At 35.3% G+C, this 19,823-nt stretch overlaps 1 protein-coding gene across 1 annotated transcript in view; it reads left to right on the top strand.

Moving 5' to 3' along the window:
- thsd7aa (thrombospondin, type I, domain containing 7Aa) overlaps nucleotides 1–19,823 on the top strand; it is a 122,019-nt gene that overhangs the window by 76,177 nt on the left and 26,019 nt on the right. Inside the window, exons 8-19 of the mRNA XM_077196122.1 lie at nucleotides 2,582–2,834; nucleotides 4,956–5,071; nucleotides 5,575–5,707; nucleotides 6,549–6,652; nucleotides 7,634–7,828; nucleotides 10,596–10,862; nucleotides 14,471–14,649; nucleotides 16,171–16,304; nucleotides 16,416–16,569; nucleotides 18,139–18,280; nucleotides 19,166–19,281; nucleotides 19,366–19,483. Coding sequence (XP_077052237.1) covers nucleotides 2,582–2,834; nucleotides 4,956–5,071; nucleotides 5,575–5,707; nucleotides 6,549–6,652; nucleotides 7,634–7,828; nucleotides 10,596–10,862; nucleotides 14,471–14,649; nucleotides 16,171–16,304; nucleotides 16,416–16,569; nucleotides 18,139–18,280; nucleotides 19,166–19,281; nucleotides 19,366–19,483 — 1,911 coding nt within the window. The remainder of the gene's footprint in view (nucleotides 1–2,581; nucleotides 2,835–4,955; nucleotides 5,072–5,574; nucleotides 5,708–6,548; nucleotides 6,653–7,633; nucleotides 7,829–10,595; nucleotides 10,863–14,470; nucleotides 14,650–16,170; nucleotides 16,305–16,415; nucleotides 16,570–18,138; nucleotides 18,281–19,165; nucleotides 19,282–19,365; nucleotides 19,484–19,823) is intronic.

Raw genomic sequence — 19,823 nt, 5'->3', positions numbered from 1 at the left:
ATATATGGATAAGTTTTATGATCTCTTTATGAACTTTTTGAAGCGTCAAATTGGTACAGTAGTTGCGTTGCTGTAAATGGAGGGACAGAAATCTCTCAGATTTCATCAAAAATATCTTAATTTGTGTTTCTGAAGATGAACGCAATCTTAAGGGTTTGGAACAACATGCGGGTTAGTAATTAATGACAGAATTTGTGAACTATCTCTTTAATTTGATTCATATTCTTTCAATTAAAATCATTGTTAATATTATTAAAATAAATTGAATATGTTTGATGTAATAATGTTAACAAATTTACTGAATTTGATATTTCATTTTGCAATCTTTTGAACAATAGTATACATATAATATGCAACATATTTAATATATGACGTGGCTAGATCCATTTATATTCCTCATCTGTTCATTATAAAATTGTTATTTACAAAAATCTTACGTGTTAAGTTATTTGTAAAAAAAAAAAAAAAAAAAAAGTGTGTCAGTTATAACTTGCAACTATGATGGTTGGAACCAGTCGAGGCATAATGATGCTAAATCAAATGTTTGGTCTCATTTTCGGGCAGGTTATACATAACTTGCAGTTACATCATTCAGTTTTCAGGTCCGGTGGTGACACGATGTGTCTGTTTGGTTCACAGATCACAGTCGGACCGTTTCAGTTGCCAGTCCCTGACCCTTGTTCAGTGTCCTGGAAAAGTTATCTAGCCGGTCACAGCCTAGTGTATATCAAAAGGATACAATTTTAATGGAATGTTCAAATATTTATGATTATGCATTTTAATGCACGGTTACATATGTAACACATATTTGCTCTTTCTAAGTGAAGGGTTTGACTATTTCAAATGCACCACTTCTTGAGGATGTCATGTAGGCTTCACTGCGTCCTACATCAAATGATGATTAACACAAAATGCAATGTGGATGGCTGGAGCTGCAATATGAACTGCTGCTCTTAATGGTGCAGAGATGGACCAAGAACATGCAATTACTCTGAGCTGTGCACAGACTCACTTTTGTAATTGTACAAAGGATTAGTCTTCATCTGAGTCACAGGTCAATAAACAACCGGAGGGAGTGTTAATCCCCATTTGAAACAATGTGATTCTGGTGCAGCTTTTTGAAGCTCTGCTAATGCTCTGCCCTGGCATGCCCTGAACCACTATGAGATGCTTCGGAAGTCAAATAACCCTCCTTTTGTAGCTCTGAAGAGTTTTTTCTCTATTTCAGGGCCATTAGGTGGCCGTGCCTAGCTGCTCACGGCAAGTGTTTTCTAATGGTTCTCACATGTCTAATGAAGTGTGCGATAATAGTCGATAACCTTTTTATAAAGAGCTACTGGAAGACTGTGTTCTGTATTGCTACAAAGGGTGAGTCAATTATTCATTATTTTTGGTGCTCTTGAAAAAGGAGCACTGCTTGATACATGGTTTGTCCGTTTTTCTCATTCACTGATTTACCATTTTCCCATATTGATCGGTGTGCGGTTGTTAATACGCACCATTGAGGTAATGGCTGACCATTACCTCAAGGGATTCTGGTCTGGGCGTAGGGATTCTGGTGCTTTGCGTGACTGCAGGTTGTAAAGAAAACCCAAGCAATGCCTGGTAAATAAATTTGGGAGCAGCGCTCATCCTGACGGAAATGGTTGTAGTAGCATCACACTTTGGGCCCTATTATACATCCGGTGCAATGCAGCGGCAGGCGCGACGCAAGTGTTTTTTTGCTAGTTTCAGCCCGACTCAGATATCATTTTCACGTCATGCACCACGTTGTTTGAATAGCAAATGCATTTGCGCCCCACGAGTTGTGTTCAGGCACATTGCTATTTTGAGGCAACCAAAGTCTAAAGTCAATGGTGCAATGCAGTATGTTTTATTTTAGAGCGTGTTAATAATGTGCGCCTATAGCTGGGTCCACAACGCGTGTACACTTTGTCCTGTAGATGGTCTGCTTGCGGGCTTTAACCTCACGCACGAGCAGATCCATTTCCTTGCTAGAGAAGTGTTCAGTTTTTCCGTTTGCAATTTCCGCAATGTAAATAGCGAATCCGCCAGGCCGCGAGCGAAACTGGCTTTTAAAGGGAATAGGAGATGAGACTCTGATTGGTTTATTGCACGTTACGCCTAAAACACAGCCATTAATCAATTAAGAGAATAAGGACAACCCTTTTAGATCATGCGACGGGTGCGCCGACCGTTTTTCCCGTCGTTAAACTAGCAAAAGTGATTTTGGACTCGCCCTTTAGACCGTGAGCTTATAGATTGTGATAGATAGATAGATAGATAGATAGATAGATAGATAGATAGATAGATAGATAGATAGATAGATAGATAGATAGATAGATAGATATTGAGAGGCTGATATAGATTAGAAAATGTTTTTCCATAGGAGTAATACATTGTAGTAACTATCCAATTTGCAATATTTGTTATATACTCTAATTCCCTGTGCATTATATTACAGATTTTTGCTTTAAGGATAGCTACAACTTATAACAAAATGCAATGTACAGATGTATTTTTACAGTTTGGGTTTATGATTTAGCCAGTATTGTAACACCTGACCCTTTTTATCTTCTAGGTGGGAGTCAGTGCCCCAACAGCAGTGCCCTGCAGGAGGTGCGCAACTGCAATGATCATCCCTGCACTGTGTACCACTGGCAGACGGGACCCTGGGGTCAGTGCATAGAGGACACCTCCGTCCCGTCTGCCAACAGCTCGCTCAGCCGCGCCGGAGCAGGAGTCGGCACTAATGAGGCGTTCTGCTCGGTCGGCATGCAGACGCGCAAAGTCATTTGTGTCCGGGTCAATGTGGGACAGGTGCCTCCTAAAAAGTATGTTTTTAAATGTGTTTTTATAAATGGCATGCGTTTCATTTATGCTGGACAAATGCTTTGACAAATAGAGAGCTACATAAATTGTGCCGAAAGATTTATTTCTAGTTTATATATTATATTCTGGAACCTGATTGGCAGAGAGCCTTTTCTAGCCATGTAATATTCTACTAATATCACATGGAAAATATCAATTTCACAATTTATATTACTCCTTTTCACTTTCTGCTGGATCTATACTGGCAGCATTCCTCACAGCATCAATGGCGGAGGAGCAAACCCGCTATCATTTTACAAATAATCCTGTTATTGAATCACCCCATGCAGTTTTAAGGCAATTTTTTATATTTTATATAGAGTTTTAGCTGATTATTATATTATATTATATTATATTATACACTTTTATTAATTGTATAAATATCTTTTTATATATTTTTATCTTCACAGAATGTAACAAAGAGCTCACTAATTCCTTAAGATTTTGTCCTAATTATTAAACAGTGTTTTAACTGTAATTAGATCCTCATACTGTCTAAACAATATGTGTCGTCATGCGGGTCACAGACAGCCCGATTTATTAATTTATTTTTTATTATTGTCATTTGTTGGAGCAGATATTGAAGCAGATTATGTTTATAAACATGTATTGTTAGATTTATATAACATGTATTCTGTTTATAAAGCTCAATCTTGAGGTCCTCCGCTTGATCTTTATAGACAGATAGAGACTTTAAGTTGATGAGCGCTCCGTCTGTAGTTTTAAGCATCTGGATCTGGTCTTTTCCTAAAGGCGTCTACTGGGAAAGTAAATGATCTGTTTATTTATTCAGTTTAATAGCAGCATTATTTTGTCAGTGGCTGTGGAAACAGGGTGTGTAGCTCAGGGACCCCATGCTGGTAATGGAAATGAGTCCTGCTTTCTTCCCGGGGTTATTCATGTGCTGGGCTTTACCCACCGATCTACACATTCACATACACACGTGAGCCGCATGCTGATCGTTATGCGATTTCATGTGAAAGGAGCAGGAATATTGGTGTGTGATGAAGGGATGGGGAGGGGATTGAGAAATATGTGTTGTATATACCAAAACGTATGACAAAAACAAAAATGCAAAATTAGAGGTTGAAATCACGTTTTTATGCTATGTATATACTTTACCTACCAAAAGTTTGTGGTCGTTAATATTTTTTTTAATGTTTTAAGTCTCTTATGCTCGGCAAGGCTGCATATATTTGATTTAAAATAAATTAAAACTGTAATATTGTGAAATATTATTACAATTTAAAATAAATGCTTGCTATTTGAATATATTTGAATACGTACATTTTTTCATGTGATGCTAAGCTGAATTAAACTGCATTAAACTGACCAAAAGTAACAGTAAAGGCATTCATAATGTAATATAATTCTAATCAAAACAATTAAATTTCAAATAAATGATATTGATTTCTATTTATCAAAAACTTTATGGTGGTATCCACAAAAATACTAAGCAGCTGTTTTCAAAACTGATAATAAGAAATGTCTTGTGAGAAGCAAATCAGCATATTACAATAATTTCTGAAGGATCACGTGACACTGGAGACTGGAGTAATGATATGTTTGTGGATGCCACCACAAATGTTTGATAAATAGAAATCAATATCATTTATTTGAAATGCAATTGTTTTGATTAGAATTACATTACATTATGAATGCCTTTACTGTTACTTTTGGTCAGTTTAATGCATCCCTGTCAAATAAAGTATACATTTCTGTCAAAAAATAATAATAATTAATGACCCCAAACTTTTGAAATTATTTATGTTCAAACAAAAGTAAATATATTCATAATTCCAAGACGCTCTGTAACATTTGTGCATCTTTCTGATTCAGGGATTTTAGTTTACAATACTAATACTAAATGTGTGAAAAGTTGAACATTAGAAAATACAATTTATTTCATAATGTCTTAATATTTGGTTTGTTTTCATTTTGCTTTAATGACAGCAGCACTCAAGCTTCATGAACAAGTTTGTATCAAAACTGAGAATCATAAGATTTTACACTTTTACACGTTGTGTGCTTCCTCTAAAGATCATCTGCATCTGTAGATCCTGAATTAATGTGTTTATATGTAGGTGTCCAGAGAGTCTGCGTCCCGAGACTGTAAGACCGTGTCTTCTGCCCTGCAAGAGAGACTGTATGGTCACTCCGTACAGTGATTGGACACCCTGCCCTTCCACCTGCCAGACAGGTGCTGCTCTGCTTCACACACTTACATAACTGACATACACTTTAATACTTCTGATGCATCTTTTGAACTAAAGAAGAATAGAAAAATGTTTCTCAAAGGGCTTTTATTGTTAAGAAACAGATTCTTTGTTAACATTCTTTGCACATATTTATAGATGCCTTCACCCAGTAGAGAACTTCAGTGAAAGTAATAATCACTGAAACAAATGTATTAAAACAAGGAAAGAAAGAAAAAAAGCTGCGATCATTTCATTTCTCAAAGGCACTTTATATTGAAGTCATTAAACCAAAAAGCAGATGGAAGCTGGAATAAATATACATTAGCATTAACATTTTCAGAGGTATTAAAGCTAAGGTTGGCTGAAAGCCTTGTTAAATGCAACACAGTCATAGAGAGACTACTGAACCGATTAGATTTAACAGTGGGATGTTGTTTTTGCAAGATTTTCTATTTTTATTCGTGACAATTTCATACTTTCTGTCCATCCTCTTGTGTATATCCAGGTGGTACTATCAAAAAGAAGCAATCAAGGAAACGCATTATCATTCAGCTTCCGGCTAACGGGGGCCAAGACTGTCCAGAACTGCTCTTCCAGGAGAAGGAATGTGATGCTTCGTCTGTTTGTCCAGGCTACAGGTGCACACAATACCTCTGGACAATTTTAGTACAGAAATTTTAAAAAAAACTAATCAAAAAATTAAACAAAAAGTGCAATTATTAATTCCTAAACTTAATAAGTTACTAAACTTACTATATTATTACTTTACCATCATATTACTATATTATTGTGTATTATGTTTATTATATATAATTTGTAATGTTAGTATAGAATTGTAAAAAAAAAACATTTAATACAAATATAAAATATGTATTATATTTACATTTTTTAACAGATCTTTTGAAGTTTCTGTACAATGATTTAAAATTAAAGTTTAGGGTCAGTGATATTTTTTTCCGAAAGATATTAATAGTTTTATTTATTAAGCTAATTAATTAATTTATTAATTTATTCGTTGAATTGAACAGTGACTGTAAAGTCTTTAATAATCTTGCAAAATATTGTTTTCTTTAAATAAATGCTCTTTCGAGGTCTTTCAAACTTTCTATTAATCAAAGATTGAAAAGATCGAAAGATCGAAAAAAAAATGATCACGGTTTCCACAAAAAATATGAAGCAGCACAACTGTTTTCAACATTGATAAGAATAAATGTTTTTTGGGCATCAACTTAGCATATTATGATGATTTCTATGTGACACTGTAGACTCGAGTAGTGATGCTGAAAATGGAATGAATTACATCTTAAAACATATTAAATTAGCAAGCATTTATTTAAATTGTTACAATATTTTACAATATAATGTTTTGACGATTTTTTATCCTATATAAATATACTGTGTGTGTGTGTGTATATATATATATAATATGCATATATGCAAAAATCTAATCTGCCTTATATGTATAAATCTGTGCTATAGGTGGAAAACCCACAAGTGGCGCAGGTGTCAGTTGGTGCCCTGGACCATTCGGCAGGACAGTCCTGGATCACAGGAGACATGTGGACCAGGATTGCAGGCTAGAGGTACAGAAAACCCCTCATTATCAACTTAAAACTGGCTTCTGAGATGCAACATCTTTCAATTTCAAAATAACTGTGTTGGTGCTTGTAGCTGTGCTTTACTTTGCAGCTGGGGAGATGGTTAAATGCATGTTAAATGCATGAGATTGGTATTAATTTGATCTGTGACTGAGTGTTTAGCATCAAAGGTTTGTGCAAACTCTTCTGGATTTAAACGAAATGCTCTTTAAGAGGTTTGGGAAGCTCTCTGAAGCAATCAGAAGCTCAACCCTTTGCTCTGACTCTCACCAGTAAACCCTCTCAGGGTTGAAATGCAGGCCATTACTGTGGTGCGATTGAAAAACATATTTGAAAAAGGAAGATGAGAGTCGTATGTTATATATGCCCCGAGAAAGTGGATTTTGCTACTATTAAAGCATGTGATTTCTCTGATAGAGATGCATTTACCGCATATGGAAGGTTCTACTGAAATAAAAGCGTTTTTTATGTGGCTACTTTTAAATATTGTGTTAAAATTTAAGACAATATTAAAAGAAAAGTGAAGCATCTTGCTTGTAAAAATGGATGATGTTAGCATATTTTGCTCTTTGAGTGAAATATAAATTTCTTAAATGGTAAAAGCTTCTTTAGATACCAACTTCTCAGCACTGCTGACATTAACAACCATTACCCGTAACAGTATCCCTCAATACGCCAGCATGACTGAAGAAACAATCCAATACAATAGCTTTCTCCCTCATTCAATGATACAAATCTGGATCCGTCCGGCTACTCAAGTCAATAGGCATTTAACCGCCTTCTCGTGTAATCCATCACAAGATGCTTATCTTTATTCTGTGTGTGTGGCTTTATAGGGGAGACTTGGCTGATATTTATCAGTTTTAACCCAGAGAAGTGCATTTTTTGTCCTTTTAAAGTTTTTTTTTCTTTGTCTGGCATACAAAGTCTATCAATATATAATCTCTTTCTTCTTTTTCCCCCCAGCCGTCTCATGTAAGAAGTTGGACGGTGGACCTGCAGACGTTGCAGCCTGTCTCAAGTTTGCGGATCCTATGCCTCAACTCACTCAATCCTGCCAGCTTCCATGCCAGGATGACTGCCAGCTGACCACCTGGTCCAAATTCTCATCCTGCGCCGCTGATTGCGTGGGTGTCCGAACCAGGAAAAGGACTCTTGTTGGTAAGTGCTGGATCAGCAGGTCTAATGATAACTTCCTGATGCAAAGTCCTCAAACTGGCTTTTCTCACCCACGTCGCTTTCAACAGAAATAGATTACTGTATAATGCATGACATTTGATGCAACATTCTTTCAGATGCATTTTTATCCTTTGCATAATAACACATATATTATACATAGCAGTAGTTAAGATTTATTTAATATTAAGCATAAGAGCATACTAAAGTCTCTTATTAATACAATACAAACAGTAATGTTGGAAAATATGTGTGTATATTATAAAAGTGTATATATTATAAAGTCAACGTGTTTAAAATATAAAAAAATGGCTTTCATATTATGATTGTACTTAGGCCAAAGTAAATTAAAAATTATTTATGTATGTATTTATTTATTAAAATAAAAGCATACTACTTTTGAATACTATTTTGAAACGCATGTATGTATCAAGACATTAAATACAAAAAAATATATTATTTTGAATTAAAAGAAAAAATCCTTATCTTTCTGCAACCCAGTTTGAAAACCCCTGCCTTTATTGATTTCCTCAATAGATCTGTTATATTCATGTGTGTAGTAGTAGTAAAATATTTATTTGTCCCTTTACAGGGCAATTTAAGTAGCTTCAACCTCACAAACATACAAATTTTATAAAACAAGAAACACACAAAAAAACAAAAACAAAAAAAGACAGCATAACATCACAAAACATCACAAAAACCCCGGGCATTTATGATAAATCTCCGTATAGCTACTATTTAAAATGCACGGTACCTTTTCTTTGTTTCAAATAAGTATTTACACTCATAACTGCGTTTGAAACAAAAGACCTAGAGGCTTTAGCGGTCCTCCACTTGGGCACTCTATATCGCTTTCCTGAGGGAAGCAATTCAAATTCTAGAAACAAAATGTGGGATGTATCCTCTAGGATAGTTAAAGACTTCCTAAGAACATTTCTATCACACAAAGCAGACAAACCCAACTGAACAGATCCTGTAATCTTTGACTCTAAATTAATAATGTGCTGAAGCTGGGATCTACTTTTAACATGTAATCCATAAAACCAACAGATCATAGCAAAGGTTAAAACACTTTCAACGAAAGATCTATAAAACATTATCAATATGGATTTATCTACTTCAAAGGACTTAAGCTTCCTCAGTAAATATTACCTTTTTTTGTGCTTTCGATACAATAGAATTTGTGTTTTCCACCTACCTAAGTTTATCATCAATCAATGTACCCAAATACTTATATGAACTGACCTTCTCAACCTCTTTACCCGCAATAACTACTTTAGATGTAGTTCCGACAGAATTATAAAATTCTATAGTCATATCCTTAGTTTTGGATACATTAATTTGTAAATGAGAACTAAATGAGAACCAATCCAAAAAATATTTCAAAATGGGCCCATGCTCTGTGTCACCTTGATTTAACAGACTCAGCACCACTGTATCATCGGCATATTTAATGATATGTCTGATATTGACTTCTACACCTATCTGTAAATAAAATAAATAATAAAGGTGAAAGAATACAACCTTGTGGGCGGCCCACTGAAGAATGCAGTTCCCTGGAATGTTCTCCATTCACCCGTACCATTTGAGATCTTCTGGTCAGAAAATCTAAAATCCAGGCCACCAGACACTTAGGATCATTAAATTCAGAAAGCAAACGTTCAGCTAAAAGGATTGGTCGAATAGTATTAAACGCTGAAGAAAAATCTATAAATAATAAACGAGCATGATGCTTACCGATATCCACGTTTATATATGTAATTTAAGAGTGTCAGAGTGGCATCCTCCACACTCCTATTTCTCCTATAGGCAAATTGTAGCGGATCAATCAGCTGACTAGTATGCTCTACGAGCCAAGATTTAACAATTCTCTCAAAACACTTCATTAATAATGATGTTAAAGAAATTGGTCTAAGATCATTCATTTGTTTGGCATTGGTCTTTTTAGGAATTGGTACAATAATTTATTTTTTTTCCACACTGAGGGTACTCTGTGTAATTTCAATGAGGTCTGAAAAATAAAATGACTAATATCACAGAGCTGATAAGCACAACTCTCCAAAACTCTCCCACTGACTTTATCTGGTCCAGGGCTTTTATTTTGTTGGGTGGTCTGTAAAACCCTCAAAACAGAAGCTTTATCAATTTGCAGATATTCCTCCGTTTTCAAACCAGAATAAAAATCCCTACTCATTTTATTAAAATCGTGTGTATTCTTTCAAATAAAAAAAAAAAATGTGTCTATTGAGTCATGAGGACGATTGATTAATCTGAGGAAAATCCTCTGTTACAAATAGTTTTACAAAAATGCTCTCTGTTAAATGCAAATGCCTGAACCTCACCTGAACCAGAAAAGTGTGTTAACCTTAAGTATAAAGTGCCATGAGAAGCTTAGCTAGTTACTTAGAGTTTAACAAAATACAGGGTGCGTGCCAAAGACTTATTTGCCCTTTGGAAGACCTGCTGTAAATCAAGCAACTTTAGAAAAGGGATTACATGAGATTAGTGCCATAGGTCGTTCAATTTGGATAAGTCTGCTTACTCATGATTACCAGATCAGTGTGTTTTGACCAAAGGAGCTAGATACCATTACAGGATCATTTCTGTGCATACCGTATTGTATTATTAAAAAATATGTATTTCTCTAAACATGAAAGCATTTTGAAATGGATAACATGACCTTTTAACTTTTGATCCAAGTATTGTATGTTTGTGTGATTTTGTTTTGTTTTGTTTTTTTTGGCCACAGGTAAAAGCAAAAAGAGAGAGCAATGTAAAAACACACAGATGTATCCTCTGAGCGAAACCCAGTACTGCCCCTGCAACAAGTACAACGCCCAGCCTGTGGGGAACTGGTCCGACTGCATCCTTCCCGAGGGTGGACGAGTAGAGGGCCTGTTGGGTATGAAAGTGCAAGGGGATATCAAGGAGTGTGGACAGGGTTACCGGTTTCAAGCCATGGTGTGTTATGACCAGGATAACCGGCTCGTGGAGACGTCACGCTGCAACAGTCACGGTGGGTGAAAAAAGATGATAATTTCTGCATCACTAGTGTCACCAAAAGGAATTGAAAAAATGATTAATGCAAACAGGTTTTGTAAACACTTTCCTATGTGCCAGTGGTCGGACAAACAAATAATCCCGCCCCCAAACTCACATCATTGGTTGAGCCAGTGTTGCTGTGGTGAAGAGTGTTTTTTGACAAAATTATCATCCTCTAAATTTAGACGTTTTCCCAGATTAAAATATATTGGTTTTACTCAACAACAAAAAAATCTAAAACTAATTATGCAAAACAATACAACAAAAATATGTATTTTCTTTTTTATTTATTCATTCAAAAATTGTACAAAATAATAATACAATAAATCTTACAAATAAATAATCTAATTTTACAAAATTAACATTTCATATGACAATAAATGCTAAATGAAACCAAACATTCAATTGTTTTATATTCTAATTTCATGTAAGATATGCTGCTGCTGCATAAATAGACATACCGTAAAACTTCAAATAATAGCCTGCGCTTTTATTTTCCCAAATCGTCGAACTGCTCCGGCTTGTATTTGAGACAGGCATCTATATGAGACAGGCCTTTATAATTTAGTGTTGAGATGTTGTTCATTGAGATGTTGTTCCAAGAGTCTCTAATCTCTAAAAATCTCCAAATGCTCCATGTGTAACTGTGGTCTTTCGACCTTTTACTATCATGTCAATTGATTTTGATTAATATGCGCGAGGGAGAGAGAGCAAGACAACGCTCGTGTTGTTTGAAGACGTGAGAGTGCGCGCGTGCGGCCGGGGCGCTCTCTCTCTGCTCGTTTGCGCCCTGTCAAGCGCAGCAGTCATTCTATTACATCACTGTGCGGGACACAAATATTACATCACTTTGGCGGGACACAAATTTGCTTTGGCGGCTGCCAAAAAGCGGACGATCAGACGGGTTTTAGAAGATTAAATACAACCGAAATTAAAAAACAGACCCGTCCTCTATTTGAGACCGGCTTTATTTACCCAACCCTGTCACTACACCAGGCGTGTAAAAGAGACAGACGTATTTTGGACTCGGCTATTATTTGAAGTTTTACGATACATAAATCCTGTAACAGGTGGAGCTGGGGAAGGTGGAGGATTTCTTACAGCAAACACTGAATCAGACTATTTAAATGTTGATCAAGCAATCTCATTGGCTGCCAAATCAGTAGAGGCCAATCAGCTTGTGTCATTTTGTAATGTGATTGATTGCAGTTTGCAAGTAAAGGACCTATCAGCCTGTGCCCTCTAGAGTTTCATTACTGAACTAGATATGCATATAATACCTTAAAATTCCATGCATCAAACTAAAAATAGTCCTGACAAACACAAAAGGTCTTTTCAGTTGCATCCTACTATTTGAAATGCAGTGAGTGCATTGGGATTTTTCCGAATATGTTTATTTTTTCTGCCAAAAGTAATTAAAACAAAGAGCTTATCTTGGTGGAAAATGCCCTTGTGTTTTAATTGTTTTATATAAATGCGCTTGTGTTTGTCTAATTCCGTTTGGGCACCTTTCACCACCTCCTGGAGCAGGGAGCTCAGAAACGAGCATTTGGCAATCCTTTCCTCTGAGCCCGAGATTAGACTGTGGCAAACTACAGTGTGAGATCAAAGCATGTGTAATGTTGTGGGCAATGCAGGAGCTCTGTGACGTTAAGGCCTCTGTCTTTATGAGTCACAATCCTCTGGTATGGACTGTACGCTCTCAGCTGGAGGCCCTTGAGTGGCTCAAAGAATCGGCATCCCTAGAGTGAAGATGTGCTGATGGAGGCAGTGTGTTTCTCTCTCTCTCTCTCTCTCTCCACCACCAGCCTGCACCAACTTATCTCCACATCAAAAGTATCTCTCTCTCTCTCTCTCTCTCTCTCTCTCTCTCTCTCTCTCTCTCTCTCTCTCTCTCTCTCTCTCTCTCTCTCTCTCTCTCTCTCTCTCTCTCTCTCTCTCTCTCTCTCTCTCTCTCTCTCTCTCTCTCTCTCTCTCTCTCTCTCTCTCTCTCTCTCTCTCTGCTTCTGAGACATCCCTCGCTCCAATCAGACCCCATACCCCTCACCATTTGAAGCGTGGTTGCCATTTTGTAAGGCTGTCAGATTGACATGGTGCCCAAGGCAATTTGTTTCGGGTGCAGGGTGTTTAATCCAACTATGAAGTTTCTTTATTAGGGATTCTGATTCAAAAGTGTTACAGATATCTAGACTTTTTTTTCTTGGAGGCATATATATTCATGACTGCATATATATTTTTTCTTGTGTTGTCCAATTTATTATTAAAACATAGACTGTGTAACAAAAAAAACGGTGTATGAGAATGTATGAGGAGTTTGTACCAATACTAAAGTAATTAATAAAATATTAGCAATATTTTAATTGAATAATTTAACATTAACTATTAAATTGCTTTGCTTTAAAACAATCTGTAATGTATAAAGCACTACAGTATATAAATAAAGTTGACTTGACTTGAATGTTGTGCCACTATAATACATAATGTTATTTGCGTTAATTTAAGCTAATTTGATATATTAAAATTACATTCCATTTGATTAATTTGACTTTTAAAATGACATCTAATTAAAATGTACAATTACAAACTATCTAAAATTAAGATTTCCCACAATCTGAAAAAAAAAATTCATGTAGAAGCCTCTTTCTGCCACAGTCTCACAATTCTGATTGTATTTATCATAATTGAGTTTATATCTCACAATTCAGACTTACTTTCTCAGAATTCCGAGTTTATAACACACGATTTTGACTTTATTTCTCACAGTTCAGAGTTTGCAATTTTAATAATAATACTAATAATTTGTTACATTTATAAAGCGCTTTTTCTGGGACCTCAAAGCACTTTACATAGAAGGGGGAATCTCCTCAACCAATTTTAAGTTAAAATCTCACAATTCAGACTTTTCTTTTCTTAGAATTCTGAGTAAGCATAATAAAACATAATAAAGCCAGAATTGTGACATAAAACGCTGGAGTTATCTTTTTTAATACATGGCACAAATTCAATCTTTGAATATCATTGATGTCTAAAGCCAATTTTTGCTTTAGAAGTCAAGTTCTGTTAAAATGATTTACTCTAGCTCAATAATGTTTTTAAATAATCTTTATTTGATTTTTTTTTCAGCAATATAATATAATGTAATAATATAATTATTATATTATATTATATTATATTATATTATATTATATTATATTATATTATATTATATTATATTATATTATATTATATTATATTATATTATATTCGAAGAAGCAAAGTATTATGGACCACTTGACGTGGAATGCTTGAAACTTGCTTTTTGAATAATCCTCTGAAATTTTCCAAGACTTGAGCTGTTTCATGCAGCTTTTCCATCAAGCATTTCCAGAATGGAACCATGACCTTTGCAAGTTGTGATGTAAAATGAAACTTCAGCAGACCATATCAGTGCAAATGCCATACGCTTGACTTTAATGCTGCTTTAACATAGACACTCGATGCTGTGTCACCTGTCACAATGAATTAGACCAACTCCAGTAACCAGCGCCAAAACTGCATCATGTTTGTTTGACTCGCTATTGAACTCTCTCTTACCTCTCTTAGGTTACATAGAGGAAGCGTGTATCATCCCCTGTCCGTCTGACTGTAAACTCAGTGAGTGGTCAAACTGGTCCCGTTGCAGCAAGTCCTGCGGCAGTGGTGTCAAAGTACGGTCCAAGTGGCTTCGGGAGAAACCTTATAATGGTGGCCGGCCGTGCCCCAAACTGGACCATGTTAATCAGGTATGCAGGGACCCTGTTATATGTGCTTGTCTTGTTTTAATGATTAATTACCGGGGTGCTGTAAATGTTTGATCAAAGGATCAAACGGAATAGCATGTTTCTTTAATGCACAGCAATAGGGTTTACTAATATGTTCATATAATCATGGTACACTGTTTGTGCAGATTTAGATCATTGACATTTTCTTGGCTGTAACTGTGTGTATTTACACATCGTTAATTGGTTTTGGAAGTGGCTAATACATGGCATGTAACAACTTCTCTGTTTTCCACATTCCCTCTTTCATCTTCTCTCTCTCTTATCATGGCGGGAATCCTGCAACAGGCTCAGGTAAAAAAATAAATAAAATGAAATACCATTTTAAATGATTGATGATGCTGCACAACTGATTAACCAGTTATCTTTTTGAATGATAATTTTTGGATAATAATAATTTTTTGATCAATTATTAATTCAAGATCTTGATAAATGTATGACTTTGAGGCCCCAAGGGTGAAGTAATTATCTTAAAAGTGGCAGGACACATTATAAACCTGGTTAAATTGGCTCATGAATATTAAGTAGGTGATGTAACTAAAAGGAAAATGGGCACTACCGTTGAATGCAAATGTTTTTTTTTTTACAGCATTTATTAATCTGTTATTTTTTATTTTTATGTTTACTGAGATATTTTAATTAGCATAAGCTAATTTTAGTTTATTAATTGATATTAGGTCATTACTCTACTGTTCCAAAGTTTGGTGTTGGTCAGATTTTTTAAATATATATTTTTTAAAATATATCTCTAAATACACAGCTCTCCAACGCTGTATTTATTTGATCAAAAATACAGTAAAAACAGTCATATTGTGAAATATTATTACTATTTACAATTGTTTACAACTGTTTTCTGGTTTAAAATATTATAAAAGGTAATTCAATCCCTTTATGGCAAAGTTGAATTTTTAGTGTCACAGAAATAATTCTAATATGATGATTTGGTGCTCTGCTCAATAAATATTTCTTATTATTATCAATGTGGAAAACAGTTGTGCTGCTTAGTATTTTTGTGGAAACCATAATACTTTTTTTCAGGATTATTTGATCAATAGAAAGTTCAAAAGAACAGCATTTTTTAAATGAAAATCTTTTGTAAAATTATAAATGCCTTTACTGTCACTTTTGGTTGATTTATTGCATCCTTGCTGAAAAATAAAATAAAAATTAAAATATTTTTTAAATAAAAAATCTTACTAACCCCAAACTTTTGTAGTATATGAACAGGTATGAATTTACAACAAACCTTAATACATTTATAAATTATTAGTAACCTTATTAATAAATCCTGTAAATATCTTAAAGTTCATGTTAGTTCATGATAACTAAAGAATTAACTGATGTTGATTGAATTAAAACTCATTGTAAACTCTCACCAATAAAGCTTTTACATAAAAGCCTATTATTCCACAAAAAAGTTGGTGAGCAGTGACAGAAAAGTTAGTTTTATAATGCCCGGCTGAAAGCTCTGTGCCCTCTCCTCAGGTGTATGAAGTGGTGCCATGTCTGAGCGACTGCAGTCAGTATGTCTGGGTGGCTGAGCCGTGGAGTGTCTGGAAGGTCAGCAATGTTGATCTGAAAGAGAACTGTGGGGAAGGTGTACAGACGAGGAAAGTTAGGTATGACTGAACAACAACAACAGCATAAGCAACATTATTACTAGTAATGCACCTTTTTAGAAAGTCCTGCTAAGTTCATGATAGTCCTAACAGATGTTTCATTTCATGAAGGTGCATGCAAAACACTGTTGATGGACCTTCAGACACTGTAGAAGACTATCTCTGTGATCCGGAAGAGATGCCTCTTGGAGCCAGAGAGAGCAAACTGCCCTGTCCCGAGGACTGTGTTCTGACTGACTGGGGCACTTGGAGTCGATGCCCACTGGTGAATGGAGACATTGATCAGGAACATGTCTAATGTTCGATATAGCACAAAATCATATTTACCCCTATCATTTTGTGATGGATAACACAGGCCTGAATCTTGAAAAAAAAAAATCTGCTGATTTCCAAAAAAAGGCCTAATACTACCTAATTTGATGATTACAAAACTTTTTGATGATTTGATTAAAATTTACATCACATACAGTTTTTTTCCACAAAAATAAGAATTATATATATATATATATATATATATTATTGCTGTCAAATCTAACATAAGTTTGTGTTTATGTAATATATATATTATATATATAATATTGTGTTTATGTAATATATATATATATATATATATATGTGTCTGTGTGTGTGTGTGTGTGTGTGTATGTACAGTATACTGTATATATATATATATATATATATATATATGTGTGTGTGTGTGTGTGTGTGTGTGTGTGTGTGTGTGTGTGTGTGTGTGTGTGTGTGTGTTTATATATATGTATGTACAGTATACTTAATATATGCTCAGATATTCAATTTAATGTCAAAGAACTTTAAAGTTATCTCACAAAATCTGTATTTTCTGTCACTGTTTGGATGTAAAGGAAAACATCTGGGTCATGTCACTGGCCATAATTCTAACCTTGAAATCTGGATTAGGTATAAACTAATGTCAAACATGTTCGAAACAGCTGAGAATTGAATGAATAGTTACAACTTGGCTCAGAAGAAGATAGGAACCATGTCTCTGTGGCAGTTTTTCCGGTGATTAAGGGATAATACAAGACTTCTTCACCTTACCTCACCATATTTTGAGAGTGACATGCTTAAACAAAAAAAAACACTATTTTTGGAATCAGCTCCCCAAAATCAGTTAGAAACAATTGTGATGCAGGGTGGTGTAATTAATTGGCCCAAGCGCAACATTCCTTGTTGAGTTGTGTGTATGATGAAGCTGAGCTCAACACTTTTCAAAGCACACACGTCCCCTAAAAGTCCAACCTTTGAATATTAAATGCATGCATGCTGATTGGCAATGCTTGAACCTATTTTTCCATCTCCTGTTGAGGAGGATTTGAGTTGCAGCATGTTCTTCAGAGCAGCTCAACACCAATCGAACATTTTTGGTCAGCTGTGCACCAGCGGTCAGTAAATACATGGCAAAATAATAAATACGAGGAAGGTTTTGTATATGGCGGGGGTTGGTCGCTCACACATGCAATAGTACAGAGTGTGTGTACAGGCATTATTGAGGATTCTCTAAGGGGGGAGGTTTACTCATGTCTGTCTCAGTGTGATTCCCAGGCACGCTGCCACCAAACTGCAAGGGTTGCTAAATGCCATGGATACTGAGACTGTCCCTGTGGTTAAAATGCGGGAAGGCTTAAAACATCTTACGCATGACTACTGAGAGGAATTTATTTCCCTCAGAAATGGCAAGGAGAAAAAAAATGAAAGCCAAATTAATCCGCTGCACATATGCTGAATATTTCAAAAAGCCTTCTCTTTAGTTTTTTGTTGTTGTTTATTGATCATTATTTGTTCATTGAAAGCTTTGTTTATTTTGTTTTTGAAGCCATGCAATGTGAACAGTACAAGGTGGAGGACCGCAAGCCCCATACGTCAGCCTGGTCAAGGGAAACAGTGTCCTTCAACTACAGAGAAAGAAACTTGCACTCTGAACACCAACTGCTTCCATTACTCCTATAATATCACAGGTAAATATTGACTGCATCTTATCTAGAACATTTGCTACACCAGATCCATGCAAAGACTAAAAAAACAGTGCTGTCAAATCGTGACAAATCGATTTGACAGCACTAAAAATAACTGTTTTGATTTGCCGATTAGGGCTATTCATCTGCCATGACCTTCATATTCTGTTCAGGTTCATTTTAATTGATTGAAGAAATAATTAAGTGTCAGTTGGAATTCTCTTTACTTTTCCTAATACTGATTATAATCTAATTTCAACATAATATCAGCATTCTTTTTTTTCTCTCCAAATAGTAACATTTGCATGGCGCTCACAACACCAAGGTCATGCGTCTAAAATGAGAAAATTAATACCTTGAATGCATTTTAAGTTGCTTTGGATAAAATCATTTGGCAAAGATATAAATGTAATGCCTTATTATTTTGATAAAAACATAAACATTTTATTTTTTTATTATTTTTTTCCTCTATTAATAATTGTGTTATTATTATTTTACAAACCAGTGTTATTTTAGTATTATTTATATACTAATATTTTGAATTAACTTTTCAATTTTAATTTTAGTTTAAGTTTTAGTCATTTATGTGCTATGTGATTTGATCATTCTTATTTCATAATCATTAATATTTCATTTCAGTTTCAGTCATTTTAGTACTTTAACATGCACTTATTTTATTTCAGTTTCAGGCAACATTGCCAAATGCTATTTTTTGTTTTGTTTTTTTGTTTTAATAATGTTGGATTTAGTTTAAGTTTTCAATAACACCACTGCAGAGGTCCCAGGTATGACTTTTCACGTAATAAAGGGAAAGAGGATGATTCAAAATAATTGATCAGGTTCAGACTAGAAGAATTTTGTTTTGCCATCATCATATTTCCCATCCAGACTGGAGCACATGTCAGCTGAGTGAGCGAGCCGTGTGCGGGGTTGGATTCAAGACACGCATGCTGGACTGTGTTCGCAGTGATGCCAAGTCCGTGGACCTGAAGTTTTGCGAGGAGGTACTTTTCAGTTCACAAGACATTGTTTACAACTGATGCTTCTTTTGAAAATCCACCTGAATAAATGGATCTCTGTTCTTTTAGCTTGGTCTCGATAAAAAATGGCAGATGAACGCTTCCTGTGTGGTCGAGTGCCCTGTCAACTGCCAGCTGTCTGATTGGTCGTCTTGGTCTGAATGCTCTCACACCTGTGGTCTTGCAGGTAGGCCAACACCTTGAATTGAACACCTCGATTTGAAGTTGGATATCTGCCAGAATACACACTAAAATCTGTTTTTGTGATATTATTAAATTTGCATGGCTTGGTTAATTCACACTCTCAGCAGTCTAACAGTCTGTTTCAGACTAAATCAAAAGCCTCAGGAGGGACTTTGTGTCTAGCGGTCCAAAACGCTAGTCTTTGATGTGAGCTAACATGACTGGTTCCTCAAATGGCAGTTTTTAGGGAATTATTATACTGAGCTCTCTGCTGTCTTAGAATTACCAGTGTGGGCAGAAACCACAAAAAAATTATTGTGTGAGAATTGAGTTATCGCCCTGCA

This window comes from Siphateles boraxobius, unplaced genomic scaffold, assembly GCF_051911475.1.
Source record: "Siphateles boraxobius isolate OS27281-9 unplaced genomic scaffold, OSU_SipBor_1 35, whole genome shotgun sequence".
NCBI classification, from domain to species: Eukaryota; Metazoa; Chordata; class Actinopteri; order Cypriniformes; family Leuciscidae; genus Siphateles; species Siphateles boraxobius.
Note: the sequence above shows the minus strand (reverse complement) of the source record. Positions and strands in the feature narration are given on the sequence as shown.